This window comes from Castor canadensis, chromosome 11, assembly GCF_047511655.1.
Source record: "Castor canadensis chromosome 11, mCasCan1.hap1v2, whole genome shotgun sequence".
NCBI classification, from domain to species: Eukaryota; Metazoa; Chordata; class Mammalia; order Rodentia; family Castoridae; genus Castor; species Castor canadensis.
Genome location: NC_133396.1, coordinates 125,190,775 through 125,216,977, shown reverse-complemented (window position 1 = coordinate 125,216,977; position 26,203 = coordinate 125,190,775). Strand labels below are relative to the sequence as shown.

The 26,203-nt window shown below is 37.2% G+C and overlaps 1 protein-coding gene across 7 annotated transcripts in view; it reads left to right on the top strand.

The window, feature by feature from the left end:
• Positions 1 to 26,203, top strand: part of Cr1 (complement C3b/C4b receptor 1 (Knops blood group)) — a 120,193-nt gene that overhangs the window by 19,768 nt on the left and 74,222 nt on the right. For 3 of the 7 annotated variants that reach the window (XM_074048437.1, XM_074048436.1, XM_074048439.1), the window contains exons 2-5: positions 12,066 to 12,245; positions 13,318 to 13,417; positions 18,242 to 18,327; positions 25,584 to 25,979. In XM_074048437.1, the coding sequence (XP_073904538.1) occupies positions 12,066 to 12,245; positions 13,318 to 13,417; positions 18,242 to 18,327; positions 25,584 to 25,979 (762 nt within the window). Of the gene's footprint in view, positions 1 to 12,065; positions 12,246 to 13,317; positions 13,418 to 17,295; positions 17,402 to 18,241; positions 18,328 to 25,583; positions 25,980 to 26,203 lie in introns of all 7 variants that reach the window. The other 4 variants (XM_074048440.1, XM_074048438.1, XM_074048442.1 and 1 more) reach the window with 4 other exon arrangements.

Sequence of the window (26,203 nt, the reverse complement as noted above, 5' to 3'; positions counted from 1 at the left end):
ATTTTAGATCTTGGATTTCTTTATTGAGTTTTTGTTTGGATGACCTATCTATTGATGATAATGGAGTGTTAAAGTCTCCCACAACCACTGTGTTGGCGTTTATATATGCTTTTAGGTCTTTTAGGGTATGTTTGATGAAATTGGGTGCGTTGACATTGGGTGCGTACAGATTGATGATTATTATTTCCTTTTGGTCTATTTCCCCTTTTATTAGTATGGAATGTCCTTCTTTGTCTCGTTTGATCAATGTAGGTTTGAAGTCTACTTTGTCAGAGATAAGTATTGCTACTCCTGCTTGTTTTCGGGGGCCATTAGTTTGGTAAATCTTCTTCCAGCCTTTCATCCTAAGCATATGCTTATTTCTGTCGGTGAGATGAGTCTCCTGTAAGCAACAAATTGTTGGATCTTCTTTTTTAATCCATTTTGTCAAATGGTGTCTTTTGATGGGTGAATTAAGTCCATTGACATTAAGTGTTAGTACTGATAGGTATGTGGTGATTCCTGCCATTTAGTTATCTTAGTTGTTTGAAGGTTTGATTGTGTGTACCTAACTTGATGTTACTCTCTACTGTCTTGCTTTTTCTTATCCTGTGGTTTGGTGCTGCCTGCCTTTTCATGGTTAAGTTGGGTGTCACTTTCTGTGTGCAGGATCCCTTGCAGAATCTTTTGTAATGGTGGCTTTGTGGTCACATATTGTTTTAGTTTCTGCTTATCATGGAAGACTTTTATTGCTCCATCTATTTTGAATGATAGCTTTGCTGGGTAGAGTATCCTGGGGTTGAAGTTATTTTCATTCAGTGCCCGGAAGATCTCACCCCACGCTCTTCTTGCTTTTAATGTTTCTGTTGAGAAGTCTGCTGTGATTTTGATGGGTTTACCTTTGTATGTTACTTGTTTTTTCTCTCTTGCAGCCTTCAATATTCTTTCCTTAGTTTCTGAACTTGTTGTTTTAATGATGATATGTCGTGGAGTAGTTCTATTTTGATCTGGTCTGTTTGGTGTCCTGGAGGCCTCTTGCATTTGTATGGGAATATCTTTCTCTAGATTTGGGAAATTTTCCGTTATTATTTTGTTGAATATATTACGCATTCCCTTCACTTGCACCTCTTCTCCTTCTTCGATGCCCATGATTCTCAAGTTTGGTCTTTTGATGGAGTCGGTGAGTTCTTGCATTTTCTTTTCACAGGTCTTGAGTTGTTTAATTAATAGTTCTTCGGTTTTTCCTTTAATTACCATTTCATCTTCAAGTTCTGAGATTCTGTCTTCTGTTTGTTCTATTCTGCTGGATTGGCTTTCCGTTTTGTTTTGCAGTTCTGTTTCGTTCTTTTTTCTGAGGTTTTCCATATCCTGGCTGTTTTCTTCTTTATTGTTGTCTATTTTTGTCCTGAGTTCATTTATCCATTTATTCATTGTGTTCTCTCTTTCACTTTGGTGTTTATACAGTGCTTCTATGGTTTCCTTTATTTCTTCTTTTGCTTTTTCAAATTCTCTATTTTTATTGTCTTGGAATTTCTTGAGTGTCTCCTGTACATTTTGGTTGACCCTATCCAGTATCATCTCTATAAAATTCTCATTGAGTACTTGTAGTATGTCTTCTTTTAAATTATTCTTGTAGGCTTCATTGGGTCCTTTGGCATAGTTTATCTTCATTTTGTTGGAGTCTGGCTCTGAGTTTCTGTTCTCTTCATTCCCCTCTGGTTCCTGTACTAATTTTTTGCTGTGGGGAAACTGGTTTCCTTGTTTTTTCTGTCTTCCTGTCATTGTCCTTGGTGTTGTTACTGTCCCTGTACTGTGTGTAATTAAGTATTTTCTAGCTTGTAATAATAACAATGGTAATATTGAGAACGGAAGAGTGAGCTGAGATGGAAAGCAAGAAGTTAAAGAAAAGGGGAAAACAAATATACAGACAAGAGGGAGAAAGCAGAACAAGGTATCAGACAAGAGAGTTTCAAAGGTATAAACAGGGAGTGTTAGTGTACTAATTGACAGTAAGCTGAACAGACAATAGAGAGACAGAGAGAGGATTGAAAATCAAAGATAAAAAAAATAAAAAATAAGTATATGAAAGTAATATCTATTTATAAAAATGAATTAAAATAAAATGGAAAATAGGAAATTAAAAAAAAAAAAAAAACAAAAACAAAAAACTTCCAAGTTTATATGCAATGCAATTTCAGTCTTAATAATTTGGATGTCCGTCTTAATCTCCAGTCCTGGATTGGTGCCTCAGATGTTGTTCTGTAGTTGTCTCATCAAAGGGGATGCATAAAGTAGAACAAAACTACACTCACACACACACAGAAGAAAAAATAAAAAAAAAGCCCCACCAAGTGTCCCCAGTTCAAATGCAATAGTTTCAGTAAGTTTTTCGGCTTGCAGGTGTAATTCGGTTGTTCTCTCATCAAAGGTAGGGAGAAAAAGAAAAAAAAAGCGTCTGGAGGCAGTTCTGAGAGTGGTATCTGCAACTGTGGCTTGCCTGCCTGCTGCTCTCAGCCTGTAGCTGGCGGCGTTATTTATGCAGATCTCTGGGGTGAGCTTAGCACTCACCTGGTCCCACAGGCTTTGTTTGCTCAGAGTTCTCCTGTGCGGGGGAGGGGGGCCTCTGCTACAGGCTTTTCCCTTTCCAAGCACTGGGAAAGGCGACACTGCCCGGCGTTGTCAGGCCTGCGTGTTTATTTACAGTTCACGTGGGAAGTGGGTCTTCCCTCCTCTCACAAGCGTCCCTGCTCCTGGTTGCTGGCGCGCCCCGCTCCCGCCAGAGCCTCTCCGGCCCGCCCGGCTCGTTTATTTACAGTCCCGGGAAGGATTCCCTTCCCCCAATCTTCAGCGCTCAGGGCGCCCCACCCTCTTTCCAGCGTGTCTTAACTGTTCTTATTGCTTAGTACTCAGTTTCTCTTTTTTTCCCGGGTGGAGGTCAGTCTGTCCAGGGGGCTATGCTGCTCTGGCCCAGGCTTGTCTGTGGGGGAACCGCGGTACCGCGAAGCTCACCTGGTCCGCGTTGGGGAGACTCTTGATTGCTGCTTCAATTTCATTTTGTGTTATAGGTCTATTCAGGTGATTAATTTCCTCTTGGTTCAGTTTTGGATGATCATATGTATCTCTAAATCTGTCCATTTCTTTTAGATTTTCAAATTTATTTGAATATAGGTTCTCAAAGTAGTCTCTGATGATTTCCTGGACTTCCATGGTGTTTGTTGTTATCTCCCCTTTTGCATTCCTGATTCTACTAATTTGGGTTTTTTCTCTCCTCATTTTAGTCAGGTTTGCCAGGGGTCTATCGATCTTGTTTATTTTTTCAAAGAACCAACTTTTTGTTTCATTAATTCTTTGTATGGTTTTTTTGGTTTCTATTTCATTGATTTCAGCTCTTATTTTTATTATTTCTCTCCTTCTATTTGTTTTGGGATTTGCTTGTTCTTGTTTTTCTAGGAGTTTGAGATGTATCATTAGGTCATTGATTTGGGATCTTTCAATCTTTTTAATATATGCACTCATGGCTATAAACTTTCCTCTCAAGACTGCCTTAGCTGTGTCCCATAGGTTCTGGTAGGTTGTGTTTTCATTTTCATTGACTTCTAGGAACTTTTTAATTTCCTCTTTTATTGCATTGATGATCCATTGTTCATTAAGTAATGAGTTATTTAGTTTCCAGCTGTTTGCATGTTTTTTGTCTTTACTTTTGTTGTTGAGTTCTACTTTTACTGCAATGTGGTCAGATAGTATGCATGGTATAATTTCTGTTTTCTTATATTTGCTGAGGCTTGCTTTGTGCCCTAGGATATGATCTATTTTGGAGAAGGTTCCATGGGCTGCTGAGAAGAATGTATATTGTGTAGAGGTTGGATGAAATGTTCTGTAGACATCTACTAGGTCCACTTGATCTATTGCATATTTTAGATCTTGGATTTCTTTATTGAGTTTTTGTTTGGATGACCTATCTATTGATGATAATGGAGTGTTAAAGTCTCCCACAACCACTGTGTTGGCGTTTATATATGCTTTTAGGTCTTTCAGGGTATGTTTGACGAAATTGGGTGTGTTGACATTGGGTGCGTACATATTGATGATTATTATTTCCTTTTGGTATATTTCCCCTTTTATTAGTATGGAATGCCCTTCTTTATCTCGTTTGATCAATGTAGGTTTGAAGTCTACTTTGTCAGAGATAAGTATTGCTACTCCTGCTTGTTTTCGGGGGCCATTGGCTTGGTAAATCTTCTTCCAGCCTTTCATCCTAAGCATATGCTTATTTCTGTCGGTGAGATGGGTCTCCTGTAAGCAACAAATTGTTGGATCTTCTTTTTTAATCCATTTTGTCAAACGGTGTCTTTTGATGGGTGAATTAAGTCCATTAACATTAAGTGTTAGTACTGATAGGTATGTGGTGATTCCTGCCATTTAGTTATCTTAGTTGTTTGAAGGTTTGATTGTGTGTACCTAACTTGATGTTACTCTCTACTGTCTTGCTTTTTCTTATCCTGTGGTTTGGTGCTGCCTGCCTTTTCATGGTTAAGTTGGGTGTCACTTTCTGTGTGCAGGATCCCTTGCAGAATCTTTTGTAATGGTGGCTTTGTGGTCACATATTGTTTTAGTTTCTGCTTATCATGGAAGACTTTTATTGCTCCATCTATTTTGAATGATAGCTTTGCTGGGTAGAGTATTCTGGGGTTGAAGTTATTTTCATTCAGTGCCCGGAAGATCTCACCCCACGCTCTTCTTGCTTTTAATGTTTCTGTTGAGAAGTCTGCTGTGATTTTGATGGGTTTACCTTTGTATGTTACTTGTTTTTTCTCTCTTGCAGCCTTCAATATTCTTTCCCTAGTTTCTGAACTTGTTGTTTTAATGATGATATGTCGTGGAGTAGTTCTATTTTGATCTGGTCTGTTTGGTGTCCTGGAGGCCTCTTGCATTTGTATGGGAATATCTTTCTCTAGATTTGGGAAATTTTCCGTTATTATTTTGTTGAATATATTACTCATTCCCTTCGCTTGCACCTCTTCTCCTTCTTCCATGCCCATGATTCTCAAGTTTGGTCTTTTGATGGAGTCAGTGAGTTCTTGCATTTTCTTTTCACAGGTCTTGAGTTGTTTAATTAGTAGTTCTTCAGTTTTTCCTTTAATTACCATTTCATCTTCAAGTTCTGAGATTCTGTCTTCTGTTTGTTCTATTCTGCTGGATTGGCCTTCCGTTTTGTTTTGCAGTTCTGTTTCATTCTTTTTTCTGAGGTTTTCCATATCCTGGCTGTTTTCTTCTTTATTGTTGTCTATTTTTGTCCTGAGTTCATTTATCCATTTATTCATTGTGTTCTCTCTTTCACTTTGGTGTTTATACATTGCTTCTATGGTTTCCTTTATTTCTTCTTTTGCTTTTTCAAATTCTCTATTTGTGTTGTCTTGGAATTTCTTGAGTGTCTCCTGTACATTTTGGTTGACCCTATCCAGTATCATCTCTATAAAATTCTCATGAGTACTTGTAGTATGTCTTCTTTTAAATTATTCTTGTGGGCTTCATTGGGTCCTTTGGCATAGTTTATCTTCATTTTGTTGGAGTCTGGCTCTGAGTTTCTGTTCTCTTCATTCCCCTCTGGTTCCTGTACTAATTTTTTGCTGTGGGGAAACTGGTTTCCTTGTTTTTTCTGTCTTCCTGTCATTGTCCTTGGTGTTGTTACTGTCCCTGTACTGTGTTTAATTAAGTATTTTCTAGCTTGTAATAATAACAATGGTAATATTGAGAATGGAAGAGTGAGCTGAGATGGAAAGCAAGAAGTTAAAGAAAAGGGGAAAACAAATATACAGACAAGAGGGAGAAAGCAGAACAAGGTATCAGACAAGAGAGTTTCAAAGGTATAAACAGGGAGCGTTAGTGTACTAATTGACAGTAAGCTGAACAGACAATAGAGTGACAGAGAGAGGATTGAAAATCAAAGATAAAAAAATAAAAAATAAGTATATGAAAGTAATATCTATTTATAAAAATGAATTAAAATAAAATGGAAAATAGAAAATTAAAAAAAACAAAAAAAACCAAAAAACCAAAAAACTTCCAAGTTTATATGCAATGCAATTTCAGTCTTAATAATTTGGATGTCCGTCTCAATCTCCAGTCCTGGAGTTGGTGCCTCAGATGTTGTTCTGTAGTTGTCTCATCAAAGGGGATGCATAAAGTAGAACAAAACTACACTCACACACACACAGAAGATAAAAAAAAAAAAAAGTCCCACCAAGTGTCCCCAGTTCAAATGCAATACAGTTTCAGTAAGTTTTTCGGCTTGCAGGTGTAATTCGGTTGTTCTCTCATCAAAGGTAGGGAGAAAAAGAAAAAAAAGCGTCTGGAGGCAGTTCTGAGAGTGGTATCTGCAACTGTGGCTTGCCTGCCTGCTGCTCTCAGCCTGTAGCTGGCGGCGTTATTTATGCAGATCTCTGGGGTGAGCTTAGCACTCACCTGGTCCCACAGGCTTTGTTTGCTCAGAGTTCTCCTGTGCGGGGGAGGGGGGCCTCTGCTACAGGCTTTTCCCTTTCCAAGCACTGGGAAAGGTGACACTGCCCGGCGTTGTCAGGCCTGCGTGTTTATTTACAGTTCACGTGGGAAGTGGGTCTTCCCTCCTCTCACAAGCGTCCCCGCTCCTGGTTGCTGGGCGCACCCCACTCCCGCCAGAGCCTCTCCGGCCCGCCCGGCTCGTTTATTTACTGTCCCGGGAAGGGTTCCCTTCTCCCAATCTTCAGCGCTCAGGGAGCCCCACCCTCTTTCCAGCGTGTCTTAACTGTTCTTATTGCTTAGTACTCAGTTTCTCTTTTTTTCCCGGGTGGAGGTCAGTCTGTCCAGGGGGCTATGCTGCTCTGGCCCAGGCTTGTCTGTGGGGGAACCGCGGTACCGCAAAGCTCACCTGGTCCGCGTCTTCCCAAGCCGTATGGGCGCCGGCCACTGGCGGCCCCGGGGGCCCTCCTCGGTTCTCCGTTTAACGTGAAGTGGAGATTCTCTGCGCCGGCTGGAGATGTGGAGCAGTCAAAGTTATGCCTTTTCTCGGTGATTATGCCTGCAAAGTGTGTCTCCAGCGTCTCTCCAAGATTTCACTATAGGAGGGTCGCTTTCTGCTTCCTACCTCTAGCCGCCATCTTGGAATTTTCCAAGTTTTCTCTGTTGAAAGCTCATAGATCCCTTTTCATTTGAGCTATTGTAGAAATTTATATTTTTATTATTGCATATGCTATTCAGTCACTAGAACTCAGGCAAGAAGTTTAGTTAAAGGAAAGAAATATCATCCCCAAGACTAATTCATAAAATTCACTGTGATGCTTTAGATCTTCCAGCCTGTCCCTGGGATAGTCAGCCTTCTCCCACCATTTTTGGTACCAGAAGCAGCACTTGAAATCTCCTCCTTTGTCCAGCATCAATGGATGAGACAAATATCAACACTGTATTCATATCCAAGGTCAACTGGAAAAAGGGTGAAGGCCTAATATTTGAAATTACAGGAACTGTTTTTCACTCAGTGTTTTTTTTTACTGTTTATCATAGTGGTTTTCACCTAATGTGTCCTTTTTTTTTCTTTTTTACTGTTTATCACAGTGATTCTCAAAGTGCTATGATCTACCAAATCATCTGTTAGGCTTTTTTAAAGTAAGATGCTTTGCCTTAACCTAGAACCATGAATCAGACCTTTTGGAGAAATAGTTTAGTTGAACTATTGATAGCATTTTAAGTTTTATAGGCAATTCATCATTTATTTGTTGATTGAAACAAATATGCGTTGAGCATTTATAATTGGATGCTAAGTACTTGGATGAGGGTTCTTCCCAGCTCCCAGACCCTACCCACATCCTTTGGCTTATGGTTCTTGGTTTTACTTAAAAGTCATCAGAGAGGCTCCTGCTTCTCTTCTCTTCCATTCTCCTACCTTCCTCTAAGGACCCATGTGATTATATTTAGGGTTCATTCAGAAAATCTAAGATAATCTGCCCACCTCAAGATTCTTCATTACAGCTGCAGAGTCCTTTTACCATAAAAGGTCACATTCACATTCTCCAGAAAATAGGGCATGGATATCTTTGGGAGGTCAATACTCAGCCCGCAACATCTTTCTAAGAGTTTTTTTTTTTTTTGGTTGAACTTCATGAGGGAGTCCATTGTCATTAAAGTCTAGCCTAGTACCTGTGGAGAGCAGATTACAAGAAGCCTATGAGGATATTAGCACAGCTGTACCTAATGTTCTGTAGGCTGAGTTCGTCATAGCCCTGCCACAAAATAAGGTGAGAATAAGATGCAGAGCAGCTGCTTTTCCTAAGATGTTTCTGCAGGCTGAGATTGGCACAGCCCTGGTTGAAGAAGAGGAAAATGCAGAACAGCTGCTTTTCCTAAGTTGTTTAGTTCAGAGAAGTAAAACAAGTTTCTCCTGTTACAATGTCACTGCCCTCCCCAAGAGCTGTTGCTCCACCTCCTTGTTTACTACCGGGTATAAAAGACTTGCTGAAGAAGGATGCGAGGCTTTTGGCTTTTGGCTTTTGGCTTCTGGAAGAAGGGAGGCTTTTTAATGTGGGAGGCTTTGGAAGGGAAAAGGATGCTGAAGGGAAGATGAATGGTTGAAGGGAAATAGCTGAAGGGAGGATTGCTGAAGGAGAATTGCTGAAGGGGAATTGCTAGCAAGTCTGAGGGCCGAGATTTTAAGAAAGCTAAAAAGAATATGGGACAGTGCAAGTCTGCATCAAGAACTTTATACATAGGCTTCAGAAAAGCTAAGCTAAAGAAAACCTAAAGAGAACATGGGACAGTGCAAGTCTGAGCAATGAGGCTTTAAGAAAGCTAAAGAGAGAATATGGAACAGTGCAAAGACTTTAAGAGAGGTTATGCTAAAGAAAAGCTAAGAGAAAACATGGGACAGAGCAAGTCTAATTAAAGAGGTTTTAAAGAATAGTGAAACAAGGTTTTAAAGAAGACTTTAGAAGCAAGGTTTTAAAGTATTGTAAAGGAGTAAGGCCTTAAAGAATAAAGATAGAGAAAAGAAGCAAAGTAAATGAAGAGAATAATAGAGATAAAAAAAAGCAATGAGGTTGGTGTGTCTCCATCCGAGCGCCCTGCACACTTGATCCCACTTTCTGTCTGTCTGTCTATGCTGTGTCCTTTCTGAATCTCCTGTTGCCGCCCAATTAGGCCCAGTTAGGTTCAGTAGTAACAAAAGCGAGACAAAGCTCACTCCAAGTACAAAATAACTAGAGTCCAATAAACAGCTGTAGTATCTACATTAAATATGAGTAGTAGCCATTTAAACTACATGTAGAATTTAAGTACATGAAAAAGAAGGAAGTCAATGGAGTTGAATTTCTATGGTTCTTGTATTGTTGGGGAAACTATAACTGTTCGTTAGATGTTGCTGTTTTGGAATCATGTTACCTTTAAAGGAAACATAAGAGAATGTATAACTAATAATCTAATAAAAGGACATAATAGAATAAAATAATAAATATAATTGGTAAGCAAAATAGAAGAGACCAAAGGACACAGAAAAAGTAAGACAAATAAAAACCAAGGTGGTGTATTTAATCTCAAATATGGTAGTAGTTTTTTAAATTAAATATTAATAGACCATTCCTATTTAAAGACAAAGATTTTCATATGGCCACATGTCCCAATATGTGAACCAAGGTTTCCAGGAGACCTTATTAAGCTCACTCGGGCACTTCAGAAGATTTTAAATTGCCAATGGAAACAGCATTGAATCTCTTAGATATACTGTAAACTCTAAGCTACTAGCTCAGAGTAGCTCTTGGTCTCAACATTAGATCATACAAGGTTCTTCCTGATGATGGCAGATCTTTGTAAAGCTAGGTTATTAGCAGTTGCTATGACAAAGAGTACTGCATGAAAATTAACATGGGGACTAGGTGTGGCTCAGGGAGCATGTGCTTTGCAAGCACAAAGCCTGGGGTTCAAACCCCATTCCCACAAAAAAGAAAGAAAGAAAAGATAATTAACATGTTATAGAAGATGAAAGGATGGTTTCCATTCTGATTCCAGGGTTTAAGAACTTGTGCAGTAACCAACATCCTATTATTAACTACTTGTTATAGACGTGAGACTTAAGTTGTTTGAACACTTATTTCATAAATGAAGCTGTTATTTATTTCTTTCAGACTTAGGAATGCCATGAAAAAAATTACTGAAATTCTAAGGATACTGAGAACTGAGTAAATTTGTGACACCTGTTATAATGACTTAAAAGTAAAACCTACATGAGAGAGAAAGTAGACATATTCAGAGACAGAAAGAATGAGTAAAGAATGGAAAATATAATACGTGAAAACAACAGAGCTGGTTTGGCAAATATGGCATGGTGACAATCTTGTCTTTAAATTACTATGTGTTTACATTTAAAATAAATATGAATGTACTGGGGATTAAATGTAACATTAATTCTTATTTGTCTCACAAAGTAGGTAAAATAGAATTTGAGGCACGATTTACCACTAGAAATGCAGTTTTTTATGATGAAGGGTTGATTTTCCACTTTTCACAAAATACAGCAATTTCATTTTCTATGACCTACTGACATAATCTCAAAATATTTAAAATGAAAGATGAATAGAATTAGAAGGAGAAACAGACAAATGGACAATAAAATGGACTATTTTAACACAACTCATTTAGTGTCTGGTAGAATATGCAAACCCCACCCCCAACTCAGGAAGTAGCTAGAAGATTTGAGCAAATATGGTGAGTAGATTGGACCCTCTAAAATTCACAAATCACTAGGCCATTACTGCAATACATACATTTTTCACAAGTACACATGTTACAGTGACCATATCCTGAGCGAAAAAACAAAACTCAATTTCAAAAACAGCTAATAAATGTACGGCTTTTAAAAGTTCCTTAAATGTTTCTACATTATGAAAAACACGTCTAAAGTGTTTTGAACTAAAAAAATATAGCACATTGAAACTTGTTGAATGCAATACAGTCTATGTTTACAGTTAAAGTCATAGTCTGACATGCTATTTTAGAAACTATGACAAGCTGAAAACATTTTAAATCTCAGTAGTCATCTCAAGAAATCCTTCTGAGAAAGAACAGCATGCGTGCTCACCTCAATGGCAGTGTATTTCATCCCAAATATGATTATGCTAGTTTTAAATTTTAATTATGCAATAAAATTAAATATCACTTAAAATGATGAAATTCAGTTATGAAAAGAGAAAAAAGAACAGCAAACAAACTCAAAGGAAATAGCAGTGAAGATAAAATAATATTAAGAGCAGAATCAACAAAACCAAAAGTTGGGTGTTTGAAGACTAATACAAGTAATCTCTGGCCTCAATCTCCCTTCATTATTTTAAATAATTAATGGTAGGAGGCGGAAGAGAAGTAAAAACAAAATAAAACCAAAAATCCAGAAGATTTCTCAAACTAAAATGAGGAAATTTTTCCAATGGGTATTTCATTTTGCTTACATATTGACTCTCAATGGCAATTTTATTACTTTAACTTAAACCTTCTAGGGCTTAAATTAATAAGCTTAAGATGGGAGGTAGCTAAGCCTAGTATTTAACTCAAAACATGCCTCAGAAAAATCACTGCTTTCAGAAAGTAAAGTACAGCTTTAGTTGTTGAGTTTTGTCTGTCTTCTCCTTGGCAACAGACTTCCAAAAGTGCTGACTGCTCCTGAGGGCAAGAGAGGGGCTCATGTTCCCACTAGATCTGGGTGGACCACCAGAAGTGATGATGGTAAAATGCATAAACACATCTTGTTACACCAGAAAATGGAGGCAGGGATGGATGGGATCAAAGAAGCCCAAGCACAAGTGCTTTCTGATTGGTTAAAATTTGAGCTCTTCAGTGAATGACACGCACAGTTCAATTGCTTAAGTCAAGACAGTAGAAACTTTTTAATGGGAGGATACTGAAATATTTTAAAGCTCGTTTCTAAGGTATCTACTAAAGGAGTCAATCTTTGTGCCATTATAAAAGTATTCTTTCTCTTCCTTGATCACATCTATAAAGTACATTGTTGAGAAAGCAGAGGTGGATAGAAGTTTCTCCGTTAACACTGATGTCACTGTGCTCTGGCTCTGCAGGTCAGTGCAAGGCCCCGGCCCAGTTCCCATTTGCCAAGCCTACGAGTCTAATTGATGAGTCTGAGTTTCCCATTGGGACAACTTTGAAGTATGAATGTCACCCTGGATATTTCAGAAAAATGTTCTTTATCACCTGCCTACAAAACTCAGTCTGGTCAAGTGCTTTAAACATGTGTAAAAGTGAGTAACTCTGGACTGGAAGCTCCTTTGTGACAGTTAAACACTTACAAGGTTTGATTCAATTTGTTCACATTTTAGAACTATTACACATATAACTTTGCCCACAGTATAGTACATGTGAGTTATTCTTACTAGTTTGAGTTACTGGCATCTCTACTGTAAGTTCATTTCATGAGAAATGCCTATTATAGGGCATGATTGAGGAAAAATTTCCATTCATCAAGGGTGTCCCATTTTCACAACTAAAACTGAGGACAGTAGGTCCTTGGAGTCCATGTATCTAGTTCCAAGGAGACTGCCATTAAGGAAAAATCACAAATGCTCAGGATACGTAGAATTCAGCACTATACTACAAATGCTTGATTCATTTTGCCCATATATGCTGCCCAACTTCTGCTTGCCTTTACAAGCTGCCTTTCAATAAATTTAAAATTTTCACTTTACCACTTAAACTAAGCACATTAACTTTTATCTTGCTTTTGGGGCACCATTTGCTTTTGGGGAGCCATATTTCCACAAAATGAAGGGCAGGGAAACACTCAATAGATCACAGGAAGATTTAAGCACAACTGACAATGTGGGACTGACTGAGAGCTTCTTTGCATTGACTGGGCTGGGCAATGTGCACACAGCAACTTAAATTTTTTGTTTGTGAATTTTGTTTTATTTATTTACTTTTAACCACACTTGGAATAAGGTGGACTTACTGTAATGAATGATTCAGAAGGAAAGAAAAGTGTATTGAATAAGAGATGAAAAACTATAAAGGGTTTGACCTGTGAATTGCAATACCTGGATAACACTTTGGCAATAAAGGGAGTACTGTACGTGTTCCTGAGAGCCACAAGGTGAAGATAAGAAAAAAGTGGAGGGGAGGTCTTTTGGAAAGGGAGGTCTTACCTGGTAACTGGTACTAAGACAGTCTGGATGGTTTCCTCAAAGTTAAGAAATCTATCAAATCATCACAATTGCATACACTCTATGGTAAGGTCTAGTTGGGTTAGGTCTTTACATACTAAAAAAAGATTCATATTATTTTACCTGGCTCCAAAATTTTGTTTGCTTCCCATAGGTAAAACATGTAAAACTCCTTCAGAGCCCACAAATGGCATGGTGCACATAGTCTCAGACACCGGATTCGGATCCAGAATTCAATATACTTGCAATAGAGGGTGAGTTGGACACTTGGCAGTGCTAGGGATTGAACCCAGGGCCTCACTCGTACTAGGCAAGTGCTCAACCACTAAGCCACAACCTCGGTTCTTTACATTTACTTACATTGTATATGCCACCTTCCCCCACTTCATCCCCACCCCCTCCACTTCCAGGCAGAACCCATGCTGCACTCTTGTTCTCTGATTTTGTTGAAGAGAAGTCATAGGAGATAAGAAGAAAGACATAGTGTTTTTGCTAGTTTGAGGAAAAAAACATTTGCTTTTCAAATGACATTATCAAGATAAACCACAAATAGGAAAAATATTTGCAAATCATAGATCTTATAAGTGTGTATGTACAATATATAAAGAGCTCTTACAATTTTCTAGTACAATGACAAATAACTCAATTACAAAATGGGCAAAGAATAGAATAGATGTTTCCCCAAAGAAAATATACAAATAGACCACAAGATATAACAAGTTGTTTAATATCTCTAGTCAACAGATGAATGCAAATTATATCCACTTTTTAATATACCACCTCACTCCTAGAAAATAATTACACTCTAAGAGGCAGACAATAACAAGTATGAGTGAGGTTGTGAAGAAAGCAAAATTCTCATGCACTGCTTACATGCTGACCCAGGTACCAGACCAGCCGGTCTGAGGACTTCAGCAGCAAACCCTCCACAGATCCTGCTTCATTGCCTGCTCAGAACCTCTAGACAAGCTAGCTGGTGAAGGGCTTTCCCTGAAGAATCCAGTCTGGAAAGACCGGAATAGGTGCCTACTTGCCGAAGTGCACAGATGTCAGGGCACAGGCAACAGGATCATAAATTATCAGGGAAATGTGGTACCAGTAAAGGAACAAGGTAAAGCAGCAGTAACTGACCTTAGAGAAATGGAGTTCTATAAACTACCTGACCAAAAATTCACAATAATTTCCTTAAAATAACTTGGTGAGCTACAATAGAACACAGATAGACAACTAAACAAATCTAAGGCACAATAAACAACAAAATGAAAAGTGAAACCAAAAGAAGAATCAAACAGAAATTCTGGAGCTAACGAACACAATGACTGAACTGAAAAAATCCACGAAGATTTCAACAGCTGACTTGATCAAGGAGAGGAAAGAATTAGTGCAGGAAAAGAGTGAAGAAAACCTACAGAAGAACAAGATCTGCAAAGATCATAGTCAACCATCAAGCAAGCTAACATGCATGTTATAGCAGGCTCGGAAGAAACAAAGAAAGAAATAAGAAGAAAGTTTATTTACATCTGGCTTATAACACATATATACATGGAAATGTCACAATGAAACACTCTGTATTGCTATCTTAAACAAAAATGTCAATTTTTATAAAAATAGAGAACAGGAAGGCAAAACAGCTTGTCTGGGGGGTTAGTACCAGTGTGTGTGCAGTGGAGGGTATAAGGAAAGCGTGAAGGAGGGTGGATATGGTAGAAATAGTATGTACACATGAATGTAAATGAAAAAATGAGACCTGTGTAACCTAGTCCAGGAATGAGGGGAGGGAGGATAAAGGAGAATGATGGAGGGGGCAAATTCAACTATGATATATTGTAAGAACTTTTGTAAGTATCACAATGTACCCCCAGTACAAAATAACTTTAAAAAAAAGAAATAGTGACAGAAAACTTCCCAAATGTAAAGAGAGAAATGAACATCAGGTACATAAAGTCCTTCCCCCAAAAAGGAACTGAAATAGGTCAAATACAAAGAAGTATTCACCAAGACATGTCACATTATAATCAAATTCTCAATGTCAAAGAGAAAGAGTGTATTTTCAAAAGAAGCAAGACAAAAACAACCTATTATTTATGAGGCAAATCCTATAAGATCATCAGTGGATTTCTCAGTAGAGAAGTTACAACTAGGAGAGAGAGAGAGATAATCTATTCAAATCCTAAAAGAAAAAAAAAAACTTCCAATATAATACTATACCAACCAGCAAGATTGTCCTTCCATAATGAAGGAGAGATAAGACTTTCTCAGACAAATAAAAACTGCAGGAGGTATAACTACTACATGTACTTTGTAAGAAATGCTAAAGAGAGTTCTTCAAATTGAAATGAAAGGGTTCTGAGTATGGCAGCAAATGCCTGTAACTATCTACTCAGGAGATACAGATTGGAAGAGTAGAGTTTCAAGACCATCCCAAGCAAAAAGTTAGTAAGACCTCATCTCAACAAATAAGCTGGTCTTGATGGTGTGTGCCTGTGACCCAGTGAAGCAACAGGTGTAGGTAAAAGGGCCACATTCCAAGGCTGGCTCTGTATAAAAGCATGAGAGCCTGTCTGAAAATAACTAAAGCAAAAAATGCTTGGGAGTGGGGCAAGGCTCAAATGGTAGAGCACCTGCCTAGCAAGCTCAAGGCCCTGATTTCAAACCCCAGTACTGTAAAAGGAAATCAGCAAGTAAATAAAATACCTTACAAAAACATAAATGCCTGAATATAAATATGATCAAGTGATACAAGTGGCAATTAACAAAAAAAGGTACAAATTGTCAATATCTGTGAGAAAGTCGAGACTTGCTAGTAATGAAATCAATGTAAATTAAATTAACAGTGATATGCAATTTTGACCATTCAATCTAAAAATATTCAGCATGATACTGACATAAACGCAGAAACAAAGATCAATGGAACAGAATAGAAAGTCCAAAAATAAATCCACACACCTATGGCCAACTAATCTTTGACAGAAGTGTCCAAAACACACATTGGAGATGGAATAAACTTTTTAATAAATGGTGCTGTGCAAACTGTATATCCATGTAGGGAAGAATGAAACTAGATCCCTCCTACTAGTCACACAAAAAAGTCAATGCAAAATGAATCAGAGACCTAAATATAAGACCTAAAACTATGAAGCCACTCAAAGAAAATCCATGAAAAACACTTCAAGTCACTGGTATATGAAAAATTTTGTATGCAATCCCAAAAGCAAGGCAACAAAAACAAAATTTGATGATTCAGATTACACCAGGCTTCTTGCAACCCAGAAGAAACAACTTTCACAATAGGAGAAAATATTTGAAAACAATACATCTGACAATATTCTCGAGCCAGAATATGCAAGGATCACAATATATTCAATACAAAGAAACAATTCAATTTTAAAATGGACAAATGATCCAAATAGACATTTCTCAGAAGAAAATACACAGAAGTGACCAGCATATATATGGAAAAACACCTCAGCATCACAAATCATCAGAAAAATTCTAATCAAAACCACAATGAGATATCATCTCAGCCCACTTAGAATTCCTATAGTTAAAAAGGCAAAAAGTAAATACTGCTAAGGATGTGAGGAAAGATATAATTATTATAGAAAACAGTATGATGGTTCCTTTAAAAGGTAAACCTACAACTACCATATGATCCAGCTATTCTTCTGCATATATAACCAAGGTAATGGTATCAGTACTATCAAAGAAATACCTGCACGCCCATATTTATTTCAGCAATATTCACAATAGCCAAAACATAGAATCAACTGAGATGTCCACTGATGAATGCACAGAAAAAGAAAACGTGGTATAGATCCACAATGGAGTATTATTTGGTCATAAAAGCAAATGAAATTCTGTCATTTGCAGCAATATACATGGAACTAGAAGACATTATGTCAAGTAAAATAAGCTAGAAAGAAATATTGTATCTTCTTGCTCATACATGGAAGTTTTTAAAAGTTGATTTCATAAAAGTAAACAGTAGAATAGTAGTCAGTGGAAGATAAGAAGCCTGGGAGGGGAAGAAGGGAGAGGGGTTGGCTATAGGTGTGAAAATATAGTTATACAGGAGAAATAAGTTCAAAGTTCTAAAGCACATTCATCACAATTTATTATGTATTTCATAAAGAACATGAAGAGAGAAGTTCAATGTTTCCCAACACAAAGAAGTAACAAATGTCTGAGAAGAAGGAAGTGGTGATTACTCTGATTTCATCTTTATACCTTGAATACAGGTATTAAATGATGCCACTGCACCCATAAATATGTGCAGTTATTACATGTCAATTTGAAAAATAAAATTTTAAATGTTTGCTCTGTAAAAAAAAAATCTCTGGAATTTTCTAGGCAGACAGTTATGTCACTGGTCTTTCCAACCTAAATGAATTGCATCTCTTTCTCTTCCCTTATGGCCTTGTCATGAACACTCAATAGTTCATTCAGTGAGTGGTGAGGATGTCATTGTCTTGTGGCAAGGGAAAAGAGAAAGAAAAGCTACAGGCAGAGAAAAAACATTTGCAAACCACATATTCTACAAAGGCCTAGTATCTAGAATAGACAAACTCTCAGCAATGAACAATCTAATTAGAAAACAGGCAAATAATGTCACATTGGTTTTCCAGGGTTACAGCAACAAAATATCTAAAAATTGAGTCACTAAATGCAACAGATTTATTCTTTAAGTTCTGGAAGCCAAAAGTAGAAATCAAGGGTGAGTTCATGCTCAAAGCTCTGAGGAAAATATATACTGTTCTTTTCTCCTACCTTCTGGGAGTTAATGGTACTTCTTGGCATCACTTGACTTGTAGACATATGACTCCAATCTCTGCCTCCCATGGCTTTCTCTTTGTGTGTCTTAACATCATCTTCCCTCTGTGTACATCTCTGTATCCAAATTTCTGTCTTCCCTTCTTCTAAGGATAACGGTCATTGGATTAGGCCCAATAGTATCCCAGCACAGACATTAACAGATGTTTCACTGAAATTTTCATGATTGTAATCTCTGAGAAGAAGAAATTTAAGTGGTAGATTACCTGTGTATTTAGCATGTAACATTCCTTATTGTCTGCTTCTAGATACAGACTCCTTGGCTCCTCCTCTGCTGTCTGCGTTATCTCAGGCAATACAGTCATTTGGGATAATGAAGCTCCCATCTGTGAAAGTGAGTTTAACTATTCCTTTCTATCATTTATACCAATGAATTCTGATTTTTTCCCCCTGGAATTTTAATTTTTTTGCAGTGCTGGGGATTGAACACAGGCCCTCATGTATGCCAGACAGTGCTGTACCATTGAGCTATACCTGCAGCCCTAAAAGGAATTATAAAAATCTTTACCAAATTCTTTTTGTGACATCTGTTCTTCAGGTGGCTAAAGACAGCTGTGAGGTCCTCAAATTCCCCATGGTATTCTTGGCAACTGTTTCCTTAAGTTCTTTATCCTGGGATGAGACTTTTCTAAATCTGAGGTCTTGGAAACTTGTTTTTTTCTTTAGTTAATTGGAATTATGTTGGTTCTACATTCTCTAGTATAATAATTGTTCTGTTCACAAATTAGTAAAGACTTTAAAAATTATTAGTATTCCTCAAGGTTAGCGAAGCTGTGGAGAAACGAGCACTCTCAGGTTCTGAGGCGTTAACACATTATAAACTAAAAATAAGAATTTATTTTGACCCACGTCTTAGGATTTATACTTTGGAAATAATAAGTTTTTTTAAAGGAGTTCAATAGAAACTTTCATTGTAGCATTCTTTATAACAGCAAAAATGTTAAATTAACTTAGGTACACCACAAGTTTCACACTAGGGTTCAGAAATAATCTACTAAAAAGAATGGTATGTTAAAAATGAGTATAAAGAATTTCCTAGAAGACACAAAATAGCCACACAGAATTCAAAAAGTACATCCATACACTGAAATGTTATTCAAACATAAAACAAGCAACATAGAGAAGCATTTTATAATATATAAAGATATATATTTTATGTGAAAACAAATCAGATGATAGATCACATGTATGGTAAGAGTTCATATTAAAAGATATTATATACCCTTGTCTATATTTTTATCTCTAACTCTAATTCTGTAAACTTTTCTATAATGTAAATGGCTTTAAGTCCCTTGGGGAAAGCTACAGGGAGACCTAACAATATATATTTGGGGCTGGGTAGTAGGATGTGTCCTGGAGAAGATCGTGTCCCCCCATCATTGGTGCTGCTCTAGTTCTAAAAACTAATTCAAGTCTTCTTTGCAATGACTCAAACTAGACTTCTGTTCACTAGATCTAGAACAGTTATACAAATCAGACAACACTTTGTGATCAGTTAGCTGATGGCAAGGATCTCTGCAGTCAAATCATTCTGATTACTGTTTCACTGCACACCCTCTCTAAATGGCTAAAACAGTTTGCACTTTCCCAGTGAGTTCTGAGGCTGAGCACCTTTTAATACACTTACGAAGCACTGATTTAAACCTGTGCCTGTTATTTACTACTTTGTCTATCTTTTTATTGGTTTATAGAAATTCTTTATCTATTCTCATATTTCCCAATAAATACAATGCAAAGATCTTTTTAGTAACGTTTGTGATAGAAGTTCTACATTTAAGTAGTGTTCAATTTGTGATTTTTTTCCTTTCTAGTTACTGCTTTTTTCTGCTCTATTCAAGAATCTTTGCCTGTTATGAAAATATTTTCCCACATGATTCTCTAAAACTTGTATTGTCTTGTCATTCACATTTAAGCCTGTGATTTACCTCAAATTTATTTTTACATATAGTGTGGTTAACATCTTTTGGGGTTTGTTTGTTTTTCCTAGTTGGATAGGCAATTGTTCTAATACCATTTATTGAAAAAGGCCAATCTTGAGGATGGGGATATAGCTCAATGGTAGAGCAGTTGCCTAGCACACAAAGGCCCTGGGTTCAATTCCCAGCACCAATATATACATATGATACATAGACTACTTAGAAGTGTGTTGCTTACTTTCTAAACATGGGAATTTTCTAGTTATCATTCTTTTTATTGCTTTAAATCCTTTGAAGCATATGAGGAGATGTGTTTTATGGCCCAGAATGTGGACAATTTTGGTAAAAATGTTACATATGCCCCTAAAAAGAATATACAAAAATGTTATTCAGTCTTTTATTTCCCTCACTTTTCTCTGTTATTGGGAAGAGTACGTAAGAGTTTTCTAGAGCTCCTGCAACAATCACCAACTTGATGACTTAAGACCAGAGAAATCTATTCTCTCCCAATTAGGAGAAAGGATGTCCAAAGTCAAGGGAAGGCATCAATAATATTGAGTCCTTCCAGAAGCTGGGAGAGAGAATCAGGGTTTTGCTTCTCTCCTAGATTCTGGTGCCTGCTGGCAAGCTTTAGCATTCCTTAGCTAATGAATGGATGCATCACTTCCTATCTCCATCTTCACTTTGCCTTCCCCTCAATGTTTCCTCTTCTTGAATTCCTATAAAGGCACGAGATATTGGATTTAGAGCTCTCTTGGGTAATCCAGTATGATCTCTTCTTAGTATCCTTCACTTAATTACATCTACAAAGACCTTTTTTCCAAATAAGGTTACATTCACAAGTTAAAGAGGCCAAGAGATGGACACGTATTAGGGGAGGGTTGGAGTCACCACTCAATCCACTATAATCTCCAACCATGACTATGGATTTGTCTGTCTCTCCGTTTAGTTCTAATCATTTTTATTTGTGTCTTTAAGTCTGTATTACATGCATGGAAATTTTGGTTTATTATATCCTTCTGCTAAGTGGACTTTTCTTATCATAATAAAATTCTTGACTTCTAATATTTCTTTCCTTAAAATCTGCTTTGTACATTATTAACATAGCTACTAACTATAACACAGTTATTAACATAGCTTTCTTTTTTGTTCTTTATTGTTGTGTTATGTATATTTCAAATCCTTTACTTCCAGAAACATGTCATCATGTACTCAAAGTTTGTCCCATAAATATCATATCATCGATTTTGTTTTTTTCCTTCACTCTAAAAATGCTTATGTCAATTGGAGCATTTAGAACATTAAAATTTACAAAGTTACTGATATAGTTAGGCATAGTAACTGGCTAATTATTTTCTATTTCTTTCATATGTTTATTCCTCATTTCTCACATTTTAAAATCAATTGAAAATTTCTGCTTTCCACACTTTCTCCTCAAGAGCTTCTTAACTATATGTTATTTTCTTATTCTTTTAAGAGTGACTTACAGGTGGCAAATACTTCTTTCATTTGCTATAGTCTAATTTAAATTGTGCTTTTACCATATCCCCAATGGTACAAAAAGAACCCAATCAGTTTAACTCCACTTTTGCCCTTCTTCCTTTTTCCTATTTTTGACATACTCCTTTGTATTTCACAAGATATGGTATTATTTTTATTAAAACAACATTTATATTACCCTCCAGTGAAATCTTGTAATTTTATGTTGTCTCAGCATCCATTCTGAATATAGTAGCTCTTCCCACTTTATCCACACTTCATTTTCTGTGGTTTCAATTTCCCAAGGTCAACTGTAGTCCAAAAATATTAGATGGAAAATTCTATAATAAATAAGTTACAAGTTTTAAGTTGTGCCTCATCCTAAGAAGTATGATGAAATCTCATGTGCTCTACTCTATCCCACCTAGGATATGAGTCATCTTTTTCCAGTGCATCCATACTGCATCTGGGTTATCAGATTGACCCTCAGTATTCCACTGCTTTTCATGTAATCCTTATAGAGTTCTGAATAGTCATCACAATCCTATGTCATTACTTCATGCCATCTCAGCACACAGGCATTGTATCATCACTCGTAAGAAGAATGAATGTGGTATAATATTTTGAGAGTAAGAGAAAGAAACCACAATTATATAACTTTTATATAACAATATATTATATATATGTTATATTTTATATAACAATATTTTGTTATACTTGCTCTATTTCATTATAGTTATTGTAATCTCTTTCTGTATCTAACTTACAAATTAAACTTTATAGAGAGCCTGGAACTATCCAAGGTGTCAGTCATCTACTGGGGTTTTGGAATATATTTCCCATGGATACAGGGAGACAACCCTACAAGGTTAACTTGCTCATACCAGAAGCAGGGCTTAGTCATCCTTGGCAGAGTTTCTGCTTCTATACTTCCTCCAACTCCTTCAATGTGGTTGATCCAGATATCTGCCTCATATAACCTCCTCCTGGTGACGACTTCCCTGTGGGACAGCTAGATAATATCTATTGATGAGTACCACTGACCACTACATCCTGCATGGACTTTACAGATATGCCACAGTGACCACTTCTCAGTCCTAAGTATGGACTCCTAGAACTTGTATCTGCTTCCTTTAAGCCTACTAATTAGAACCCCTCATGGAAAACTTGCTTTGGTAACACCCTGGACCCCAGTAAAGATTTTTTCCCACAGGTCCCTCTCTCTCTCTCTTTCGTTTTCCTCACACTGACTGACCTCTGTGTGACCATGTGTACCATGTATCCTCGGGGTGTGTAATGAAATCTTCATTTCTGTCTCATGACTACCCTAATCATCAAAGTGGTGTTTTTTCTCTTAAAGACCCTTGATTAAAACATGCCTACATATCAGCTCTTTCTGATGGCTGCCTCATTATCACAGTTCTACTGATTATATATGAAACTACTTCCCTTCAGCCTGAAGAACTCTTTTTAACTTTTTTGTATTGTGGATCTTCTGGCAATACATTCTTTAAACATTTTTAGCATCATGGTTCCTTTCAAGGTTTTTGTCTCTGTTTCCTGGCTGCCTTAAAATTGATTGTATCTGATTTTATATTATTATGATATACCTAGGTAGGGAGTTCTTTGAATTTGTATTGCTTGGGTTTGTATAACTTTTGAGTCTGTGATTTTATCATCATCATCAGTCTTGGAAAATTCTCAGTCATTACTTTTTCAAATGTTGCATGTGGTGTTATCTCTTCCTTCTCTTTATGAAACTCCACCCAATTATATGTCAGGCTGTATCCCTCTATCCTAAGGGTCTCTTTACTCTTTTGCCTATATTTTTGATCCTTTTGTCTCTGTATTTTGTTCTGGGTATTTCCTTCTGTCCCACCTGATTTTTCTTCAACTCTGTCTAACCTGTTATTAATCCTATCCAGATTCTTAATTTTGGAAATTATATTTTATGATCTTAAATATTTTTATTTGGCTCATTGCCAATTTTCCATGTTCTTTTGAATAGTTTCTAACTGCTACTAAAAGTTTGGTTTATGTATTGTATCCTTGAACAGGTAAGCCTATTAATTTCAATTCTGTAAGTGAAAATTCCATTGTCTGTAGTCCTTTTGGGTCTGTTTCTATCAGCATTGATTGTGCTGGTTCTCACTCATGTTATTTTATCTCTTTGAGTGCCTAGCTGTCTTTGTGTATCAGGAATTATATTTGAAAACTAATCTGAAGAAATAATTTCAAGGTCCTTACGTGATTATAGCCATCAGTTCTACATCATTACAATGAAATATCTGAGGTAATTAACTCATAAGAAAAGTTTACTTTGGCTCACAGTTTTGAAGGTGTCCATGATCAAGTGACGCCATTGATTTGGGCCTCTGATGAGGCAGGAAAACATGGTGTGAACATGTGACAGAGCAAAGCTGCTTACACAATAAGCCAATGAGAAAAAAAATGAGAAGAGCCAGGCAAGTTGATGCACACCTGTAATCCCAGCACTCAGGAGACTGAGGGAAGCAGATTGGAAGTTCTAGTCCAGTGGGGAGATTCTAGTGAGAACCTTTGTGGAGAGAGAGTGAGAGAGAAACAGATAGAGAGACAGAGAGAGACAGACACACAGAGAGACAGACACGTGGACACGTGGTCCTACAATCCTTTTCAAGGGCATGATCTAATGAACTATATGTTCCACTAGGCTTTACCTCCTAACAGTTTCATGGCAACAGCACCAGCCTGGGGACCATGATCCTTTGAGGGACATTAGCTATATACAAACCATAGCAATGGCCTATCTTCCTCCAGTGAGGATTTTTATTGCCTTTTTCTGCCAGACACCAGAGGACACAAGCAATCTGGGGCAACTTTAATTCACTCTCAAGAACTATATTTTTCTGGGCCACCTATAGTGCTTGAAGAGTATTTCCAGAATATGAGACAGCAGCTTTACATTTAATTAACCTCAATTCAAGAGCTTAGTTTTCATCATCTCAGTATACATACGAAGGCTTCCATTACCACGGCATCCATTTGGGAGAGGCCTTGGACTCTGATTTTTGTCACTTGATTTCATGAGGCTATCAAAAGTCTACAAAGGCTCTCAATTGCTCTGTTGATACATCTCCTCATTCCCAAGGGAAAAGCAGCCAGATGCCCAGCTCCTCCCTGATTCTTATCTTCTCCCAGCCCTCAGCCCAGGAATTCTTCACTATTTTGTCAGCCATCTGATGCTTCACAGACATTTCTTTTAGATTTCCAACATTGGTAACCTCACTTGTGTGTTGGGGGAAGGGAGGCATATTTTTATTTGAATTATTGAGATTACCGTAACTAGAATCAGAAGCCCCCTTAAGAATTTTAGTTTTTTAATATCTAGGGTCATGGGGTTTGGTCTAAAGTTATTTACTTCCAGTACAACACTATATACTACTTATACATTTACATAGGGGCTTTTGTGACAGCTTTTCCATAAATCTCAGCTTATCAAATTTAGGCTTGATAAAGTGAATTGGTAAAATTTCTAACTTTTACATGTTATGAAACATTTGGAAGTATGTATTAACTGAAAGTTTGAGAGAACTTATCTGTGAATGTTTTTTATTCTTACAAGTTTCTTGGTCAATTCTAGTTGACTACATCTGCTTAAATAAATACAGGTAATTTATAGTTCCACTTATATCATTTAAATTTGCAAAATGTTTAACGTGTCTACAATTTCACAAATATTCTCATATATATGTAAATACATTCAAATTCTACTTCTTACTCCTGAACATTTGTGTTTTCTCTCTTCTCCTGTATATTTTACAAATATTTTTATCCTTTTTTCAATTATAAAGTTTTATTAGGATATATTCATTATATATATTTTAAAGCAAATTATGCTCACTTAGCAACAAAGATGAAAATTAATAAAGCAAGTGGAAAAGTGTCAGGAAGAATATGTAAACTCTATAACTGTATGACCAGAGGCTATTTACAATGGAAAGAAGATGTACTATATTAATGAGCATGCATTAAATAGGAAAGGCAAGCACACACTATTACACTCACACATGATACAAAATTGTAAAATTTAGCTACATTAGCAATCATCAAAAGCAAATAATAAATGTACAAGCCATTAGTTTAGAGAATCATCCCATTTTTCTCACTTACTATTTAAGTTCATTCTTATTTAACCTTCTCCTTCTGTGCCCAGAAATTCCTTGTGAGCCACCTCCAGCCATTGCCAATGGAGATTTCTTTAGCACCAGCAGAGAAAATTTTCGCTATGGAATGGTGGTGACCTATCGCTGCAATCCTGGAGACAGGAGGAAGCTGTTTCAACTCGTGGGCGAGCCCTCCATCTACTGCACCAGCAATGACGGTCAAGTCGGCATCTGGAGTGGCCCTCCCCCACAGTGCATCATACCTAATAAATGCACACCGCCAGTTGTCGAAGATGCAATCATGGTGTCTGCCAACAGAAGCTTATTTTCTTTACATGACATTGTGGAGTTTCGTTGTCAGCCTGGCTTTGTCATGAAAGGACCCACCAGGGTGCAGTGCCAGGCCCTGAACAAGTGGGAGCCAGAGTTACCAAGATGCTCGAGGGGTGAGTCCGATGAGGCGTGGGAGGAGTTATGATGGCGTGAGGTGTTGGAGAACTAGGAGATCAGTGCTGGTTCTGGAGAAGGGATGTGTGAAGAGCAGATTGGGTAAATTTTCTTGGGAAGGGACTTGAAATCAAGAAGGGCTGTGTGTGTGTCTCTGTGTGTGTGTGAGTGTGTGTGTATGTGTCCTCATATGCATTCAAATTGAGAAACAAAGGTAAATCTG